The sequence below is a fragment of the Lagenorhynchus albirostris genome, chromosome 10 (assembly GCF_949774975.1).
Source record: "Lagenorhynchus albirostris chromosome 10, mLagAlb1.1, whole genome shotgun sequence".
Taxonomy (NCBI): domain Eukaryota; kingdom Metazoa; phylum Chordata; class Mammalia; order Artiodactyla; family Delphinidae; genus Lagenorhynchus; species Lagenorhynchus albirostris.
Window position 1 is genome coordinate 67329118 of NC_083104.1, and position 18408 is coordinate 67347525.

The following is an 18408-nucleotide window of genomic DNA, read 5'->3' on the forward strand; positions in this document are numbered from 1 at the left end:
GCACAAAATGGTGGGCCAGTCGAGTGGGCTCTTTCTCTCGAGAACTTGAGTCTGTGAATGCTGGGAGCTGTCACTGGAAGGTTGTGAGGGAGACTTAGAGCTGGAGATGTCTGGAAAGCAGAAGTCATGAAAGCGCAGACACTATGAGTCAGGAGAGAACTGCATGGGTAAAAAGAAGCAGATGCTGGAAAGTGGCTGAGTCACGCCAGGGTGGTTAGCGACTGCTGTTGTAACAAACCATCTCTAACCTCAGGGACTTAAAACAACACTTATTTTATTTTACCCCATGACTTCATGGGTCAGGAATTTGGGCAAGCTGGGCTGGGCAATACTTCTGTTCCCTGTGGCATCAACAGAGGTGTTCAGCTTGTGGATGGGCTGGTCTGGAGGGTGCAAGGCAACTTCATGCCCATGTCCGGTGCTTTGCAGGAGACGGCTGGAGGTCTGGACTCAGCTGGGATGGTCTACTAGAGCCCTTCACGCAGCCTCTCCAGCATGTCGGTCTTGGGGGAGTTGGATGTCCTACATGCTGGTTCAGGGCTCCCAGAAAGAACATTCCAAGAGGCCTGAGCTGAAGCTGCAAGGCATCTTCAACTCAGAATGTCACATTCTATGGGCCAAACAAGTCACCAAGACCAGTACAGATTCAAGGGGAAGGGAATTAGAGTCCTGTTCCCTATAGGTAGGATAACAAAAGATTTGTGGCCATCTTTACTCTGCCAGGTGAGGAGCCATAAACTCCTAAAACTACCTTGAATGCAGAATACCCATCTGGTTTAAGAAATTCATCCCTGTTATGGCTCTTGTGTTTGGCTTTCTGAGAAAGTCTGTCCCCCTCACTACATAGAGCCTCACAGTAACGCTCCTGTACTTGAGTGAGGTCGAGTGAGTCTCTCTTCCTGGTGCCCAATGAGCCAACCCAACGCAGTGGTGGGCTCCAAGCTCCAGAAGAGAAATCCCAGGTGTGGCAGCAACAAGTTACCCAAGGTGTGAGCTGACAAAGGTGGGGCATGGAGCCTGCAGTCTTGTCACCTTTCTGACCCTCAGTTTGCCCATCTGAACAAGGAAATGAAACTCTCTGCTCTACCTACCTGTTACTACCGAGTAACACGATAAAGTCTCTTCCTGTTCTTTGCCTGAACTCCCGGTAGTTCATATCATGACACATCTGCCCTTGATTTGGGGTCATGTCACAAACCTGCACAGGGAAGTGAACGTTCCCCATCACTGCCTGTCCCCATGATCTTGGCAAGCCTGTTTCTCCCAAGGAAAGCATAGGAGTAGATGATTGAAATAAGGGACTTTAAGGACATCCCAGCTCTGAAATGTTAGCATTCTGAGAGGTCTGGGAAAAGGGAAAGGTTGGCACAAAATGATTTGGGGGCAAGTGGGCAGCTAACTGGTGGTGAATAAGGGAGGCCAAGTAGAGTGCAGAGTGGGGCTTATGGGGCCAGGACAGAAACAGAGATTGGGAGTTGGGGTGGGCAGTACAAGTGTATAGGAGGGATGGTGGGGCTGGGTGTTGAGAAGGGAAAGGGCAGAGTTCTTACAGGTAGTGGATCAATTTTATTCCTCCTTCTTTGTCTTCCTTCCTCTTCCTTGAGCCTTCTAAGTTTTTTTCACCCCCCGTAGCCTGTGCATACTCTGTTTCCTCTGCTTGGAAGATTCCCTCTGCCCCCCAAAGGCTAACTCCAATCATTGTTTAGGTATCTTCTAAATGTCTCTTCTTCAGAGAAGACTTCCCTGGAGCCCCAACCCAGATAAGACCCTCCTCTTACCTTTTTCCAGAGCACCAATTTCCCTCACAGCATTAATTGTGCTCATAAGGATACATTTCCCAGTGCAACTATGAGCTTTGCGTCCACTAAACAGGAGCGTCCACGAAGGCAGCATTTAGGAGTTAGTTGGGTTGGGCACCAGGCTGCAGGTCCCCACTGTCCACGCCACAGAGCAGGAGCCATGATGTTGGGGCCGAAGGGAAGAAGGGCTCCCTCCAGGGGCCTGAGGGGAAACCCCAGGCTCTCACCCATACCCCCTCCAGGCCCAGCCCACCTGCCGCCAACACACACCGCCTGACCCGGAGCGCTAGAACACCGCAGCTTTATTGATTGAAACAACCGCGTCCGCAACTAGAGGTTACATCTGGGGGGTGTGGGGGGGAAAGGGGAACAAAGAGGGGGCAGAGGCTGGGGCGGAGACAGAGAGCAAGGCAAAGGGGTGAGGATGGGGTCATGTGACTAAAACAACCCCAGTCCCTTTCACCCGTTAATGAGGGTCTCCGGTTGTGCTTTTTACCTTGGTGGTAGGGTGGGCCTGGGCACGGAGGGGTTGGCTTTCTCCCAAGTCTGGAGGCCGCAGGGCTGGAGCAGTCCCCTCCTTCCCCTGCCCTTTCTCCTGGTTTGGAGGTAAAGGCCTTGGTGAGCTGGCTACCCTGGGGCAGGAAGGATGCTTGGAGGCCATGGGTGCAGAGGGGCCAGCAGAGTTGTGCTGAGATGGTGATGATGTGAGCATCTGTGGGGGGATGCCAGGAGCGAGGGCATTCCTAGGGGTGCCCCTGGGAAATGAATGCAGGTGACATGAGGGGAGGGGCTGGTGGTGGGCAAGGGCCATCTCTCTGGACCTCAGCTTTCTCACCTGTACAGTGGGGACACTGGATTAAATGGTCTCTAAGGTCCCTTCCAGCTCTAAGGGTCAAGGGATCCCCAGGAAAGAGTGGTCCTTCTGCCCTAACACACACCCTCACACACACACACACTCTTACTCAGGCATACACCCTCTCTCTCACACACACACACACACACACACACACACACACACATCTCATCCACGCACACACACAGCAGCACTGACTCAACAGAGAGGGGGTGCTATCCTGCCTTTGGAATTGAGGAGGGCTCCCCTGAACCCAGAAACTCATCCAGTGGCCCTACAGGGACCCTCCATTGCAGGTTCACCCACCCCATTCCTGAGGACCCTGAAAATACCCCCGTCCCCCTTGAGCTGTCCAGAGACAGGAAAACACAAGGATTAGCCCTGCTCCCCCAGGATCCCCTGGTCCTTAGGGGGAAGTCAACAGGATAAGGACACCAGGACGCATTGACCTTCATTCCCAGCCCAGGCTCATGTGAAGACAGAGGGGAGGGGAAAGAGAGTCCCTTTCATCTGGGAGCCTGGGGGAGGGCAGCAGCCACAGCCAGTGTGGGCAAAGGGCGTCAGCCTCCGTGTGGCACCCAGGCTTGACCTGGGGCAGGAGGGGCCGTGGCCTGGGATGCGGGGCCAGAACTGGGGGCAGGGAGACAGTACCTCTCCCAGTGCAGGGCCCAGTAACATCTGTAACATCCGTACCGGCACCCAGAGAGAGGGATGTTTGACCAAGCTCCTCCTTGCTGCCTGGCATGAGCAGTGGCCAGAGGTGTGACAACCCCAGGACTGTAGTACCTGGCTTCCAAGGCTGGCTCCACCTTAACTGTCTGTGTGACCTGGGGCAAGTCCCTCCCCCTCTCTGGGCTTAACTCTCATTCTTACCATGAGAAGTTAGGATCTCTATGCCCCGTCCCAGCACCGACAGCCTGAGCCAGGGGCTTTCACTGAGCATAGGGAGAGGGCAAAGTGAATGAGAAAGAAGAGTCAGAGCTATCCCAGAGAGGGCAGAGGCGGAAGGAGCGTCCCAGGAGCAGGGGGCTTAGTCTGCAGGCTTAGCTCGGCACCCCGGGTGGCCGTCTATGGTTCCAGGGGCAGGACAGCCAAGCTGAGGCTCCCTGTCTCTTACCTATACAGCACCTGGCCCCAGGAGTCCCTTTGTCCGCCAGACACCAAGCTGGAGGGGACAGGGGTAGAGGACCCTAACACCCTGAGGGCCGACCCTGGACTCCCTGTTTTAAGGCCACAAAATGCCTCAGCCACCCTGACCCAGAGGGTGAGACTGCCACTGGGGAGATGCACTGGATCCAGCCAGGCTGGTCTCCCCCGGGCTGGGGGTCCTCATGGGCCACCAACCAACACATGGACACTGATACCCACTGGCAAAGACGCATGGCACAGGTGATGCTGACACAGAGGTGCTGACTCACAGGCACACAAACACTGACTCACAAGTCACCCAGGGACACACAAAGACACTCATTCCTTGCAGGACCCCCCACCACACACACACACAGGCTAGCACCCCCCTAGGTGCTCGCGTCACACACTGTTAATGTCAGCACACACTGACACCCACATCCGCTGCAGACCTGCTGACACATGCAGACACACGCAAGGACCAAGGATCTCAGCGGCTCCCTCGGGCACTTTGTGAGCCCAGGTCAAGCCACCCTGGAGTCAGGGCTGCCCCGGTCCCACCCCGACCTCCCTCTGGAAGTGCTCCCTGGTGCTCCCCCACTCCGCACTCTCTGTCCACATGACCATGTCCCCTCTCTCCAAACAGACCAGAACTCAGAGGCCATGTGTATGTGCTTCAGCTCAGCTGACATATGCTGACTCCCTTTTCTGTATCCAGCTTTACAGATGTGGAGGTGAACGAGGGAGAGAGGGTCTCCATTATGGAGCAGCCAGAGCAGGGGACAGATGTATTCAAAGGTCATCTGAGGGCAGTAGGCATGGGGCACCATGGAGCCCCAAGGAGGAAGCGCTCTGATCTCCAGCACCCATGCCAGCCAGGGCCCGGGGAAGCACCGGGCAGGTGACAGGCCAGTGGTTCCTACTCTAGGGTCCTGAGGAGCTTTCAAACATTTCTGATGCCAGGTTGCACTCCAGTCCGATTAAACCGGAATCTCTGGAGAGGGCCCCAACCATTGGCGCTTTCTAAAAGAATCTCTGGTGGTTCTATTCTGCTGGGAACCACTGATTTCTATAATCCATTCCGCTAGGCAAAGCCCGTTAAGAGATTTCCATAACAGACCCACTTGTGCTGGGCATGAGGGTGGGATGGGGTCAGGGGAGGGTTGGAAGGCTCAGAGGAGGAGCTCACAGTCTAGTTGGGACAACAGACCCTGCACAGATGGGACAATTAAGGAACAATACCCGCAGAAAAATGGCAGCACGTTCTGGGAACCTGGAGCCACTCATTTCGGACAGAGGCCTTGGCTGGGCCCGTAAGGCAGCCACACTGGTCGGGTATCAGGAGTCCCCACTCCAGCCCTGGCCTGGCCACCCACCAGCTGTTGGTGATGATGATAACACCAGCCTGGCAGAGCTGAGATGGGCAGCGCTTACTTTGGTTTCCTGCCTGCCTCCTGGCATTGCAGTGCTGCCTCTTCTCTGCAGCTGTCCCCACCAAATGCTCCAGGAGGAGCCCTGTGACACGTCCACCAAAGATGCCTTCATTTCCATAGGGTCATCTGTAAGCTCTCTGTCACCCATAGGGGATAAAAGGTAGAAACTCAGGTGGTAGCAGGCAGCTTGAGACTACAGAACAGGGCTGAAGTGGCATATTTGGCCAGCACTCCACAAACATTCATGTCACAAATGAAGATGGACACACTGACTTACACAGGCACTCACAAGAGACGGGGGTTAGACCCAGCCTCACATATGGATAACTGCACACGCAGATACATGTTTGCACACACTCCTGCTAGAGATATACCCACAGTGGTATACAGACAACAGATGGGCCCACACATGCTCACACGTGCACACCCACACAGCCACATGCACACACACGTGATGACTCACCCTGGAAGGGGTTGGGCCTCCTCTCTCCCATGGACCGCTAGGCAGGGGGCTCAGGGATGACTGTGAGGAGGAGGTCTAGGTCCCATCATGTTCGTCTCAGTCTCCCAACCCAGGACCAAGGACACGGAGCCCTTTCCCAGTTTTGGGGCACAAGGCTCAGCTCCCAGGGAACATGGTGACCAGCAACTGCCCCACATACCATCCCCAGCCCTACAAACCCCTCCTCCTTCACTGACCCTGGGCGGGGAAGGGAACAACCTATTAGACAGTGCTTTGCAGTGGAGGAGGACAGCCCCCTACACACCCCCCATCCACAGCACCCCTTCATGGCAAGTATATAAGAAATGGAGGTCCCACTCTACTCCTAAGATCAATGTCCAATATGGGGGCAGGAAATCATAAAAGCAGGACTTCTCCTCTGCCCCTCTCGGAGCCAAGCCTCACCCCAGAAAATGGCTTGGCCACCACCCCTCCCCCCTGGCTCAGCTGGGGGCTGAGGTTAGGCCAGCCGAGCAGGGCAGGGACTGTGTTCTCAGGAATACAGCTGCTTGTGGGGCGGGGTGCAGTGGGATGGGGACGGTGGGGAAGGGGTCAGTCTCCAGACTGTCCGGGCCCAAGACCCTGCGCTAGGTCCCTTCGAAGGGGGCACAGTGAGGGGCGGGATATGACATCCCAGGAATGAATGGGTCAGGGGATGTGGGTGGCCTGGGCTCTCCAGCTTCTGGCCTTCGCTCTGGGAACAGAGTTGTGTGCAGCTGGTGCCTCATGTCCTTTGTCGTTCGCAGAGTCAGTCCCGCTTGGCCCCCTATGACCCCGGCCTCCTCCATTCCAGGGGGCCCCAGAGTCCAGCCAAGGGCAGGGCTCCTGTGTCTGCTCCCCTTCTGGCTCCTTCTGGTAAAGCCACGGGGCTGAGCTCAGCCTTGAGTCAGGGACAGGGGAAGGTCAGAAACACACCGCAGGTGCAGCCAGGACAAGGCCTGTGTGGCGCCGAGGTCCCTGGAGTGGTGGATGCCATTCAGGCGAGTCCCGTCTCTGCAGCAAAGAAGATGCTGGCAGGTCAGATAGAAACTTGTGCTTTAATATATCTCTGTGTGTGTGAGCGTGGGTGTGTGTGTGCGTGTGTCGAACAAACGTCTCCGGGGCCTCAGTGCTGGGCCGCTGTCCTTGTTCTCTGCTCATCCTCACAGCCAATGCAGGCCCCCTCACTGGCGGGCGGCTCTGCCCCAGGGCACCCCGGCTGGCATGGGGTCAGTCTTTGGTACGATGCGGACACTTTGGTGTGCCGGGGGCGGGGTGGGGGGGCCACGAAGCGCTCATCATCTCTGCAACGCCAAGAGGAAGATGGCCATGGGCCCCCAGAGCTGTGGGCGGGACTGCCAGGGGGCTCCACTGCCCGGCATCACCACCACTGTGACGGGAAAGAGAAGGGAGACAGGCCAGGGCTCCGGTCAGCTCAGCAGGGCCAGGGAGGGCTGTTCCTCTGCCCCCTCTCTGTGCTCACAGACACACTCGTAAGACATGAGGTGGTGTGCTCTGCCTGCTGGGTCCAAATCCTGGCTCTGTGGCTCACTAAATAAGACACAGAGCAATTCACTCAATCTCAGTGGCCTCAGTTTCCTCGTTTGTAAAATGAGTCTAATAGGAAGAGCCACCCAGAGGACTGTGAGAAATAAATGAGATCACGCATATACAGGTGTTGGTACCTTGCCTGGTACATCGTAATCACTTGGTAAACTCCAGCTGTTATTATTGCAAACACCTGGCCCCCAGTGGCGGAGGGGAAGGGGTACACATTCACACCTGGACACACACACACACACACACACACACACACACACACACACACGGATGTACCCAGACACAGACGCTGCTACTGTAAACTTAGTAAGCTCACAGGAAGGTCTGGTGGTCTCATTGTCCTCCATACGGCCCACAGCCTGAGCCAGGGTGGGGCCCAAGGTGGGTACCAAACACATCAGCAGCTGTTCCCACAGTCACCAGCACATGCATCCCATCACCCAGCCACTCCGAACCCCAATTCAGACAGCAACGCCTCCCCTGACACAGGCACCCACCCACACAGTCCCCCAGAGATTCAGCACCCCGCCCTCTTTCCATCCTGCACCTTTATTGGGATCCATCTGCTTCCTGGGACACTCTCCCTTCTTCAGTGTGACGTCATCTATGGCGATATCCCCCAGGTAGCCCGAGCCTCGAACCCCCTCAAAAATAATCTGGGGTGGGGTCAGAGAGCAGGGAACAGGGATGAGGGAGGTTCTGCACCACAGACTCCCAGCCCTTAGCCTCCGTCTCCCTGGAAGGCCCCCCATCCCTGCAAGCTTTTCTCCTCAGCTCCCAGGAGCAAGCCCTGGGCCCTCCTGAGGGCTCCCCGGCTGGAGCGATGGCCCAGGGCCTGGAGAGCTGTGAGGAGCCCTGGGCCCAGCAGACTCACCTGGAAGGGCCCACTGGGGTTGATGGGCACATGCGCCTGCTGCCACACGTTGCCCTTATTGCCACTGAGGGACCAGGCATGCGTGTCCAGTGCCCCTTTGTTCCGGGACCGCACCAGGAGGTTGAGGGAGCCTGTGGTGGGTGTGAGGAGAGGGGGCAGTGAGGGGGCACCCTCCCCTTTCCCCATTCACCAGGCTCAACTCCCTACCACTGCCCGCAGCACAGTCCCCGCTGGGCAGGACATTCTCCCCATCGCAGACTGGCTCGGTGTCCTGTTATCCCAGAGGGGACCTCAGCATGGGAAAGAGAGGGGACAGCAGCAGGGCAGCAGGGCTTCCACTTATCAGGACGATTGGCAAATTCTCTTTCATTTCTTCCTTTCCTTCCTAATCAGCTAATTCCCCCCCCCCCCACACTCACTCACTCACACAAACAAACACACCCACACACAGCACCCTTCCCCCCTCTAGACAGGGGAGTTGTCCCAGGACACTGGGGCCCATATCTGAACACAGAACAGGATTCCCGAAGCACGTAATGCACACGCTTGGTGGTACACGATACATGCAATGATTTCTGGAGGTACAGGAACGGACTTTAAAAATTTAACACTTGGAGGGTGGCAGGTGGGTGAAATGGGTGAAGGGACTAAAAAGGTACGAACTTCAAGTTATAAAATAAATAAGTTCTGGGGATGTAATGTACAGCATGGTGACTACAGTTAAGAATACTGTATTGCATATTTGAAAGTTGCTAAGAGCGTAGACCTTAAAAGTTCTCATCATAAGAAAAAAAGATTCTGGTGATGGTTGGATGTTACCTAGACTTATTGTGGTGATTGTTTTGCAATATGCACAAATGTCAAATCATTATGTTGTACATATGAAACTAATATAATGTCCATTATACCTCAATGAAAAATTTCATACTTATATATATGTTTTAAGAGGTGAATAAAGCTAGCCTTTCAAACCCACAACTTCTCTAATATTGATGCTTAGGACAAAGCTAAGAAAAAAGGAGTGAGTTGATTCAAAGAAAGATATTAGTATATGTGCTACATAGCTGTGGTAAAATGTGAAAATTTGGAGTTATTAGCCTAGGGGTGCTGAGCCCCTTCGCCCGCAGACCCAGGGGCCTGGGATTGTGGAGATGCTGAGGGGCAATGGAAGAGAAGGAAGGGATCAGGCCTTGATGAAGAGCACCCAGGCAATGTCATGCCCCCTCGCCGGCTCTTCTAGCCTATCTCAAGCCTCCTATGATATAAAGACTTGGCTCAGAGAGAAGGGGAATCAATCTTAGACAGCACCTCGTAGCTGGCATTTCCATGGCACTGCCCCAGACAAAGCCACACCATCTGTGACACCAGATAGACGGACCCCCAGAGGGGGAGGGCCACCAAATGTTACCTGCCTGAGATTAAAGGAGTTGGCTTGGACCTAGGAGAGCCAGTGAGGCACAAGGACTGGGGACAGCTGGTGCCCAGAGCTGCCAGGTCGGGTGGGAGGGGAGGGGAGAGGAGGGACCAGGACAGCAAGAAACACCCACCCCTCCCCAGCAGCAGACCCAGGCCTGGGGGAGGAGCAAACAAAGGTTCAAGGCATGTGGAGAACCCTCACCAGCAGATGGGGCCCTGAGAGGGCTGAAGCCAGCACCCAGTGGGCCGGGAGATGCCACACTGGCTTAGGCAGGGCCCAAGCCCCAGAGACTTTTGGGCTTCTCACCAGCCCCAAAGGGACCTCCCTCTCTTCCCCTTCCTGAAGATCTTCCCTGGTTCCAATCCCCCAACCTCCAGGGTCCAACCTCCATCTCCAAACCATTTCTTCCTCCTCCACCACCCTGCCCCAAGGACCCTAATGGGGGAACCCCACCTTTTCACTACTCAAACCAAAATTGAATTTCTGCCCCCTTCCCTGATCATCCCACCAGCTCCAAGATCTCCCCTCTTCCTGCCAGCGTTTCACAGGGTCAGCCAGGGCCTTAAGGGTGCCTGCTCACTACCTTCTTCCCTATCTTCCTGTCACTTCCAAAGCCACACCGAGCTACATGCTGCAGCCTGGACACAGCCCAGCTTTCCAGACTCCGGGCTTTTGCCTGGGTTGTTCCCACTGCTTGAGATGCCCTCCCCTACTATGTTCCCCTGACCAAATCCTTTTTGTGCTTCAAGCCCTGTCTGAAATGTCACCTCCTCCGAGAAGTTTTCCCAGGCTTGAGCTGGGAGCCCTCTGTGCTTCCTGTGAACTCTGAGACCTTAAACTGCAGTTCCCCATGCCCAGACCACTCCCTGCTCTACAATGTGGCAGTTACTGGGATTCATATCTTCTCGCCCTATTTGGCTCCTGAGGGAAAGTCCCCATCAAATTCCTATCTGTTCTCGATATTTGAATGCTCAGTGAAGAACTTTCCATCACTGTCATCAGGACTGACTGAAAAGAAGCTTCTCAGGGTAAGAAGTTATCTCAGGGTTCATCAAGCCCAGCCCTCCCTACCTCCCCATCATTCATTCATTCATCTAATTGAGCAGGCACTATTCTAGACACCAGAGACACATCCGTGAATCAGATAAAGAACTCTGCTTCCCGAAGCTTATGCTCTTTTGGCAGTAATCACTATAAAGAAAATAATGCAGGAAAGGGATACAGAGGTGTTTTACATGGGGCTGTCGGGGACCTCTCCAAGGAAGCCTGAATGAGGGGAGGGGAAGAACATTCTAGGCGGGGGGAAATATCAAAAGCAAAGGCTTCTAAGGCCTCAAGCACTTAAAGAAAAGCAAGGAGACCGGCGTGCTTGAACTGAGTAGAGTCAGGGGAGAGCAGCAGAAAATGAGGTCAGAGAAGCAGGCAGGGGCAGATCAGTACGGGAGGCCTAGAGAAGATGGTGATGGAAGGGGGCCGAGCAGGGGAGTAACATGACCTGGGACAGGGGTCACCTCCACAGCACCCCTGCTGGACAGTCCTCCTGTCCAGGCACAGGATAGCCCATTCCTGTGCTGGGAAGATCTGATACTTATAGGATCTTCCTCAGGTGTAATTCAAACCTGCCTCCCAGAAGCTTTCAGCGACTGGTGTTTGTCCCACCTGCTGGGGGACACCAAGCAAGCTCTGGAGCACGGACGGCTCCCTCAGGGCTTTTTCTGCTCCCAGGCACCTGGGCATCCCAGCTGTTAAGGCGTGATCTCCCAGGGCCCTACTGTGTCCAACATGCTCTTCTTGCCAGCTGGGTCTCCCGTGCCCCTCCTGAGCTGAGGATAAAATGACCGACTGTCCTGGTTTGCCTGGAATGTGGGACTTCTAGTGTTAAAAGTGGGAAAGGCTGGGGCAAACCAGGATTGGTTTGAAGTGGTTACTCTAGCTGGGCAGGGAGGTCCTGGTCACCCTCACCCCCACCTACCCCACAGGAAGCTTCTCACGAAGTCCAGACCCAGGTCATGGGTGAATTGGATTGTGTGGATGGCCCGGGGGACCCCAGTGGATGCAGAAGGTTCCATCCCACCTCATTCCAGTTCATCAGTTCGGCCCGACCCATCACTCTAGCTGTGGACACTTCACAATGAGCCTTTAGGTCCACACTTGCTTAAAGTCACTTCCTCTACCAGGTAGCTGAGGAAAACAATGAAGCTTTCTATGGTCTGTTAAGGCCTGATCACCAAGAGGCACAGTTTAGAGGGAAAAGCAAGGCACGGAACAGTGTGTGTAGAATGGAGGGAAACAGAATATATGTGTACTGGCTTCTACATGCTTAAAGCATTTCTGGAAGTTTGCCCCAAAATCTAATACATTCATTGCCTCCGGGAAGGGACTCTAGGTGGCAGGAGGACTGGGATGGGAGAGGGACTCTCCTTATGCACGCTTTTGTACCTTCTGACCTGTGCAAAATACATTACCTTTCCCATAAATATGTAAACAAACAAGCAAATAAATAAAATTAAAATTGTCATTTCCTCAGCAGAGCCTTCCATAACCAGCCCCCAGGGTCAGTCGGCTCTTCCTTTTATCAGCTGTCTTGGCCTCCGTCCTTCTGCTGCAGACACACATCACAGTGGTCACCAAATCCTATCTGGTGCAATTAATTATTTAATGTCTGTCTCTCCCACTTGACTGTAGGTGCCAAGAGGATGAGGGATTTGTCCATCCTGTTCGCTGCAGCACTAGATGCCTGGCACAGAGCAGGAGCTCTGGAAATGATGGCTGATGATGAGTTCATTGACTAATGTGGCACTCCTACCAGTGCCATCTCTTCCCAAAGGGCACTCCTTAGGTTCATGGTCATGCTTACAAAGTAGTACTTCCCCTCACTGCTCACAGAGCAGCTCCCTTCCAACCCTGTGTTTAGGGCTTGGGAGAGTCAGACAGACTTGGGTTGCTGTGTGATCTTGGGCAAATGCTTAACCTCTCTGGTCTATATGATAACACCTCTCACACGTGGTGGTTGTGAGGGTTAATAAGACCACAGATGCATCCCTAACCCAGGATGTCACCTGGCACCTGGCAGGCACTCAGTACATGCAACCTTTTAGCTGATTTCTCCATCCCCTCCAAGACTCATCCTGGTGGATCCATTTTCTTTGCACCCTCAGAAAGTCTTGATCATCTCAAAACCTCAGACAAGCTGGCTCTGGACTTCCCCCTTGCCCAGATTCTGCTCATATTCCCTACAAGGATCTGTGATTCAGCCAACTTGGGATGCCCAGGCCTTACCCGGGCCAGTCCCCAGCTTCCTGTGGACACCCCTCCCTGCCCCAGCACACACTCGTGCAGCTTACCTGGTCCCTCGACTCACCGATATGCTTCCCGTACATGTGGTAGAAGAAGGAGACGCAGTAGAACTTGGCGCTGGCGTTGTACAGGGGACTCACCAACCTCGCACGGTCCCCCAACTCCCGGGGCCTTGATGTCTCAATGAACATGTAGTAGCCTGCAGGGAAGGCGAGATGTGCCAACAGCCTCCCCCTCACCCCTCCCAGGCCTCTTTCCATCTGATTCCTTTTTGGCCTTAGTATCAGCTGCCTGAATCCCAGGTGCCTCACCCCACCCCACCCAGTCCTCCCTGCCTCACGGCACAACACAGGAGTCTGGGCCAGCAATTGTGAGTGCTTAGCTCTGCTGCAGTTTCTCTTCTTCCCAATCCTCTAGCAGCTCAGAGCTGTTTCTCTCCTCTCAGACCGGAGCTCCCTAAGGCCGGGGCTGTGTCTCCTCTCAGACCAGGCTCCCCAGGGCTAGACCCCTCCCTGAAGCTATTCTCCATTCCTAGCAGCAGGCCATGTCCTCACCCTCAGGGGTGCCACTTATGTCCGTGGGGGGACCAGTGTTGGGAGAGCGCTTGGGGTTCTGGGTGAGGGCATTCTGCCGGGTCCAGTCAAAGTTGTCTGTCAGGTCCTGGGTGTAGCCGCAGATCTTCTCATCCTCAAAGTGGCAGGTGTTGTCTGTATTCAGGGCAGAGTTGGGAGGGAATGAGACAAAGAGAGTCAGCCTCCTCAAGTCCCCTGGTCCAGCTTTGCCTTCCTGGTCACCCATGAGACAGCTCCCAAGCATCCAAGCAGCGGGCCCAGGATCCCAGGGCTTCAGAAACCAGGCAATGGAACCCCTGACCAATCTATTCCCGGAACAGGACCTCTTCATCTTTTTTGTGCCACAAACCCTTCTGGCGTCTAGTGAAGTTAAGAATCTCATCTCAGAATAATTATTTAGGTGCATAAAATGAAAAACACAGGGTTACAAAGGAAATCAATTATATTGAAATACAGTTATCAAAATATTTAAAAAATAAATATGTGATATAATAGTAAGTGGGCTTCTCTATTATCTAATTAAATCACAGTATCCAGTGTTAGGTCTAACTACTGTAGTTTGAAATACTAATAAATGGAAATGATGTTTAGAGATGGCTGCAAAAACTTTTAGGTGATGTGAAAACATTGGATTTCCACTGATGACAGAGTCACAGGTAGTGATTATACCACATTCCTACATTCATCATTGAAGATGTTAAATTTCTAGAAGTTAGGGAAAATAAAGAAGTAATTGTATGCCCTTCCAGGGTCCAGTTTCATGGACCCTCCTCATCCTTGGTAGGGGTGGTCCACGGATCTCAGACTAAGGACCTCTGCCCCAGGGAACAGAGAATGTGGATTAGCCTGGTCTTTCCATTTTTCTTTTTGGGACAGTGAATGGTGCTGAGTGAGGACAAAAGGCCCTGTGTTAGAGAGACGTCCTCCTGACTCCACCCGCACTTCAAGCCTTTAAGCCCCAGAATAAATCCTGGATGCAAATATCTCCAAGCCCAGCCTTGCTCCCTTCTGCTTTTTCTGCCAACTTCTGGCCTCCACACTATTTTCTCTCTGGGTTATCTCTTGGGGTCCCTCCCACCCGGGGAGCCTTTGTGTCCCTAAAGGGAAGGGGAAGTGGGTAGGGGTGTCTCACCTGACAGATTGGGAGAGTTGATGGCTGAGAAAGCAAGCAGGAAAACCAAGTCAGAACCAAGGTGTGGGGCTGTGCAGAGGGTGCGTGGGCTTAGGAACAGGGTCCCCAGAGTAGGCCTGGGGGCCAGAGGCTCCTGGCCTGCAGTGACAAGGTAGGACACTGCACATTGGAGAACCCCAAGCTCAGGAACCACGTGGGGAATATGGAGGGGTCCCCTGGGCATGAGATGGGCCCACCTATTCCACCACCACAGCCACCACCACCTACGCTCTGTGTAGTGGATGATGCGGGAGGCCGTATCTCCAGCCCCGAAAGTGGTGTAGGGCGTGAGGCGGACCTCGTAGCTGTGGGGCACTCGAAGGTCCGTCAGGATGTACTCCAGCAGCTGCCCCTTCTCCACACGCCGCACCGGGATGGCCTTCACCATGGCGTTTTGCTGATTCAACTGTAGATACAGGGAGTTCCCAGATGCCCGACACCCTCCACCTAACACCAGCCCAGGCCCTGGTGTGACTTTCGGGGGCAGTGCAGGGGAGCAGAAAGAGCAAAGGACTAGGAAGCCAGGCCCTCAGTCTCCTCATCTGTAAGATAGAGCAATCACCCCTTCCATGCCCACCTCCCAGGGCTGTCTTAATAATAAGTGATAGTAACACGTATTGAAAAATTAATGTGTGCTAGGCACTGTTCTAAATGCTTTGCAATTACTAACTCATTTAATCCTCAAAAGAATGATCCTATCAGTTGGAATAGTATAATTACCCCCATTTTACAGATGAAGAAACTGAAACCAAACAGATGTAGCTTGCCCAAGTTAATACAGAACTGAATTCTAGCTTAGGCAGTCTGCCTCAGAGTCACACTCTTACCCCCCACCCAACTACCCCTTAGTCTGGGCAGAACCACATGCAATTAGACTGGACTCGAGACTCGTACAGTGGCTCTGGCCTTGCGTCCTAGAGACCCTGTAGATGAGACTTAAGCTCATGCTTTAAGCTTCTGATATAAGAGTAGATTCTCTGTTTTGTGAGCAGGACTGGCTTTACCCGCCTTCCCCCACATGAACCCAGCAGACCCCTGCCTAATTCTCAGGGCTGTGCCCAGAGCATGGGTTCAAAGGGGACAGGTCCCTAGAGCGTCCCAGCTCCTGTGTCCAGAACACTTTTTCCCTGGCTCTGAAGAGTTATCTCTAAGAGGGACAATGTGTCTCCAACCCCTTCCCCCTGGCTTGATGAGTATTCCCAGGGCCAGCCTGCACCTGAGCCCCTGTCCCCCTTGGCCCACCTGGCGGACACTGAGTCTGTAGTTGAGCAAAGGGTCGACAGCGTCAGGCTCCCTCTGGGTCCACTGCAGCACGTAGGAGTAATTCTTGGACAGCTTGTGGCTGCGGGTGGGGTTGGGGGTGTCGAAGTAAAACTCCGGGCTGTAGGCTTTGGCTGAGAGGGCCGGGAGGGGGGCACGGGGCCGTGAGGGGCAGGGGATGAGGAGAGACAGAGAGAGAGGAGGTGCGGGAGAGGGCGACAGAAGAGGATGCGTGGTACGGGGGCAGGGGGGAGACAAAAAGAAGGAATATTGTGAGGAGAGGAGATGGTGGGAGAAGAGGAGATCGGGGAGAACGAGGGGTAGGCGGGGAGGTGGGAGATGGAGGAAAGGGAGATTGGGAATCCAAGAGGTGGTGTTGGTGAGAAGGGAGTGGAAAGGCCAAGGAAAGGATGGAAAAGAGAAATGTGGTTAAGACAAAGAGAAGGGATATTAGAGAAGACACAGGGGAAGAGAATTGGATAGAAGACACCAAGAAGGGTCATGGATTTTGGGGTAGAAGGAAGGGAAGAGAGATAGAGAGCGGCCAAAAGGTGGGGAGACAGGGAAAGTGTGGGAGAACAGGGGAGGGGGAAGGAGGTGGGAAATGTCACAGGGGCCTCTGGCTGGCAGGGCTGGGTGAGGTGGGGAGGGGCTGGGTAGGTGGCCAGTGACCTGTGGCCCTAGCCCCCCACTGTGAGTGAGGAGATCCAAACAAGAGCTAAGGGGCACCCAGTCAGTCAGAGGCTGTTGGGAGAGCGGGGGCACAGTAAAATGGGGGACAGGCACACCTGGGGCTCTCCTCTGGGGTGCTGCTTCTGACAGGGTACCGGCTCTCTCCAAGGGAGGAAGAGAAGGAGTGGGTCCGGCCTTTCCCCTCCACTCTCACCACGACCTTCCCTCCTTTCTGACCCACCCACGCCCATCTGCAGCCCCAAAATGCCCACCTGAATGACATGAAGAGATGGGGCTGAAAGGGATTTCTGGGCACCGAGGGGCCTGAACCTCTAGAGTGACAGCTCAGGAAATGTGTGCTGGCTGGCCCAGCGCCACCCACGACGTTTCAGAGAAGCTGTTGAGGCGCTTCTTCCCTCCTCTAAGCTACAGCTCAGGCCCCTCACATTGGGCCCGCAGTCAGGAAGAGATTTCCTATCTGCAGCCTCTAGGGCCAAGGACGAAGGAGGAGGGGCTTGAGAAGTGACGGCTGAGATGCAGCGGTGCCCAGGGCTTGAGCGGGTCGGTCTAAACCTGACGTGGACAGGGCTGGAGGGAAAGCGATGCCTGCTACTCAAACAGGCGGAAGCAGAGACCTGGAAGGGGTGGAGCCTATGGCTCACGTAGGCAGGGCGTAAGCCAGGTGTGAATGGGCCTTTAAAGGCAAGGGCCCATACCTGGTGCTCCTGGGGCTAGAGGGGCGAAGTCTAGGCCTGGTGAAGGGAGCGGGCCTGTCAGATGCCAGGAGCCAGGCAAAGCCGAAACAGGCGAGGCTTAGGCCAAGTCGAGGCGGGCCTCGAAAGGGGAAGGCCTAGACCTAGAGTGGGCAAGTGGAGGGTTCAGGGCTGTGAGAGAACGTCCCGGTTATATCCGGGAGGCCTGCGCGGGATCTCTACCTAGCATGGGCGGGTCCTGGAAAGGCAGGGCCCTAAACCAGGCGCAGTGAGGCCGGAAAGGCCGGGGCCCCTGGCGGAGCCTGGGCAGGGCTGGGGTTGGGGCGGAGCCTGGCCCCAGGTGGGCGGGGTTGGCTGGGGCGGGGCAGTCGGGACACTCACCCGAGACCTGGAAGAGGCAGGCAGCGGAGCCCACGTCGTTGGAGATGCTGCACTCGTAGCTGCCGCTGCTGTCGCGGGTGACGGCGTCGAGGCGCAGCTCAGAGTGGTCGGGGGCCTCGGCGGCGACGGGGACGGCAGGTGGCAGAGGCAGCAGTTGCCCTTTGAAGCGCCACACAGCCGAGGAGATGCGCTGGGGGCTGCCTCGAAGCAGCGAGCAGCGCAGCAGCACTGGCCGGCCCAGTGCCTGGCGCACGTCCTGGGAGCTGGGCTCCACCTCCGGCGGGACTGGGGGCGGGGGCGGCGGTCAGCGGGGCCTCTCCCCACCGAGTGGGGTCTGAGGAGCGGCCCCATGGGGAGGCGACGTACTCGCCCCTACTCCCGCCACCCCTCCCCCCACCCCCCAGCATCCTGGAAGGGTCTCAGGGCGGATACATACTTACAACATACAAAATAGCCACACTCATACCTCCCCGACCTGCAGATACCTACTCCTTCCCAGCCGAGCTTCCCAGACTGGGCCTCTATTCATGCCTCAAATGGTCCCCTCACCCTCCGTGTAATGAAAAGCAGCATAACGTCGGGATTTACAGCATGATCTCCGGAGCTAGATAGCTTAGGTTCAAACCCCAGCTCTGCCTCTAACTAGCTGTGAGATCTTAGGCAAGTTACTTAACATCTGTGTGACTCGGTTTCCCTATTTGTAAAAATGGGTGAATAACAGAATCTATACATAGGACAGTGGAGGGCTAGATGAGTTAGGGCATTAAAACACTCAGTGCTTGGCACGTGGTAAGTTA

At 54.9% G+C, this 18408-nt stretch overlaps 1 protein-coding gene across 1 annotated transcript in view; it reads right to left on the minus strand.

Moving 5' to 3' along the window:
- Window positions 1-6612: 6612 nt before the first annotated feature.
- Window positions 6613-18408, minus strand: part of MDGA1 (MAM domain containing glycosylphosphatidylinositol anchor 1) — a 53487-nt gene continuing 41691 nt past the window's right edge. Inside the window, exons 9-17 of the mRNA XM_060164166.1 lie at window positions 17612-17896; window positions 15828-15979; window positions 14814-14991; window positions 14547-14570; window positions 13397-13549; window positions 12907-13041; window positions 8129-8259; window positions 7802-7910; window positions 6613-7084 (exon numbers count right to left, since the gene is read on the minus strand). Coding sequence (XP_060020149.1) covers window positions 6993-7084; window positions 7802-7910; window positions 8129-8259; window positions 12907-13041; window positions 13397-13549; window positions 14547-14570; window positions 14814-14991; window positions 15828-15979; window positions 17612-17896 — 1259 coding nt within the window. The 3' untranslated portion in view covers window positions 6613-6992. The remainder of the gene's footprint in view (window positions 7085-7801; window positions 7911-8128; window positions 8260-12906; window positions 13042-13396; window positions 13550-14546; window positions 14571-14813; window positions 14992-15827; window positions 15980-17611; window positions 17897-18408) is intronic.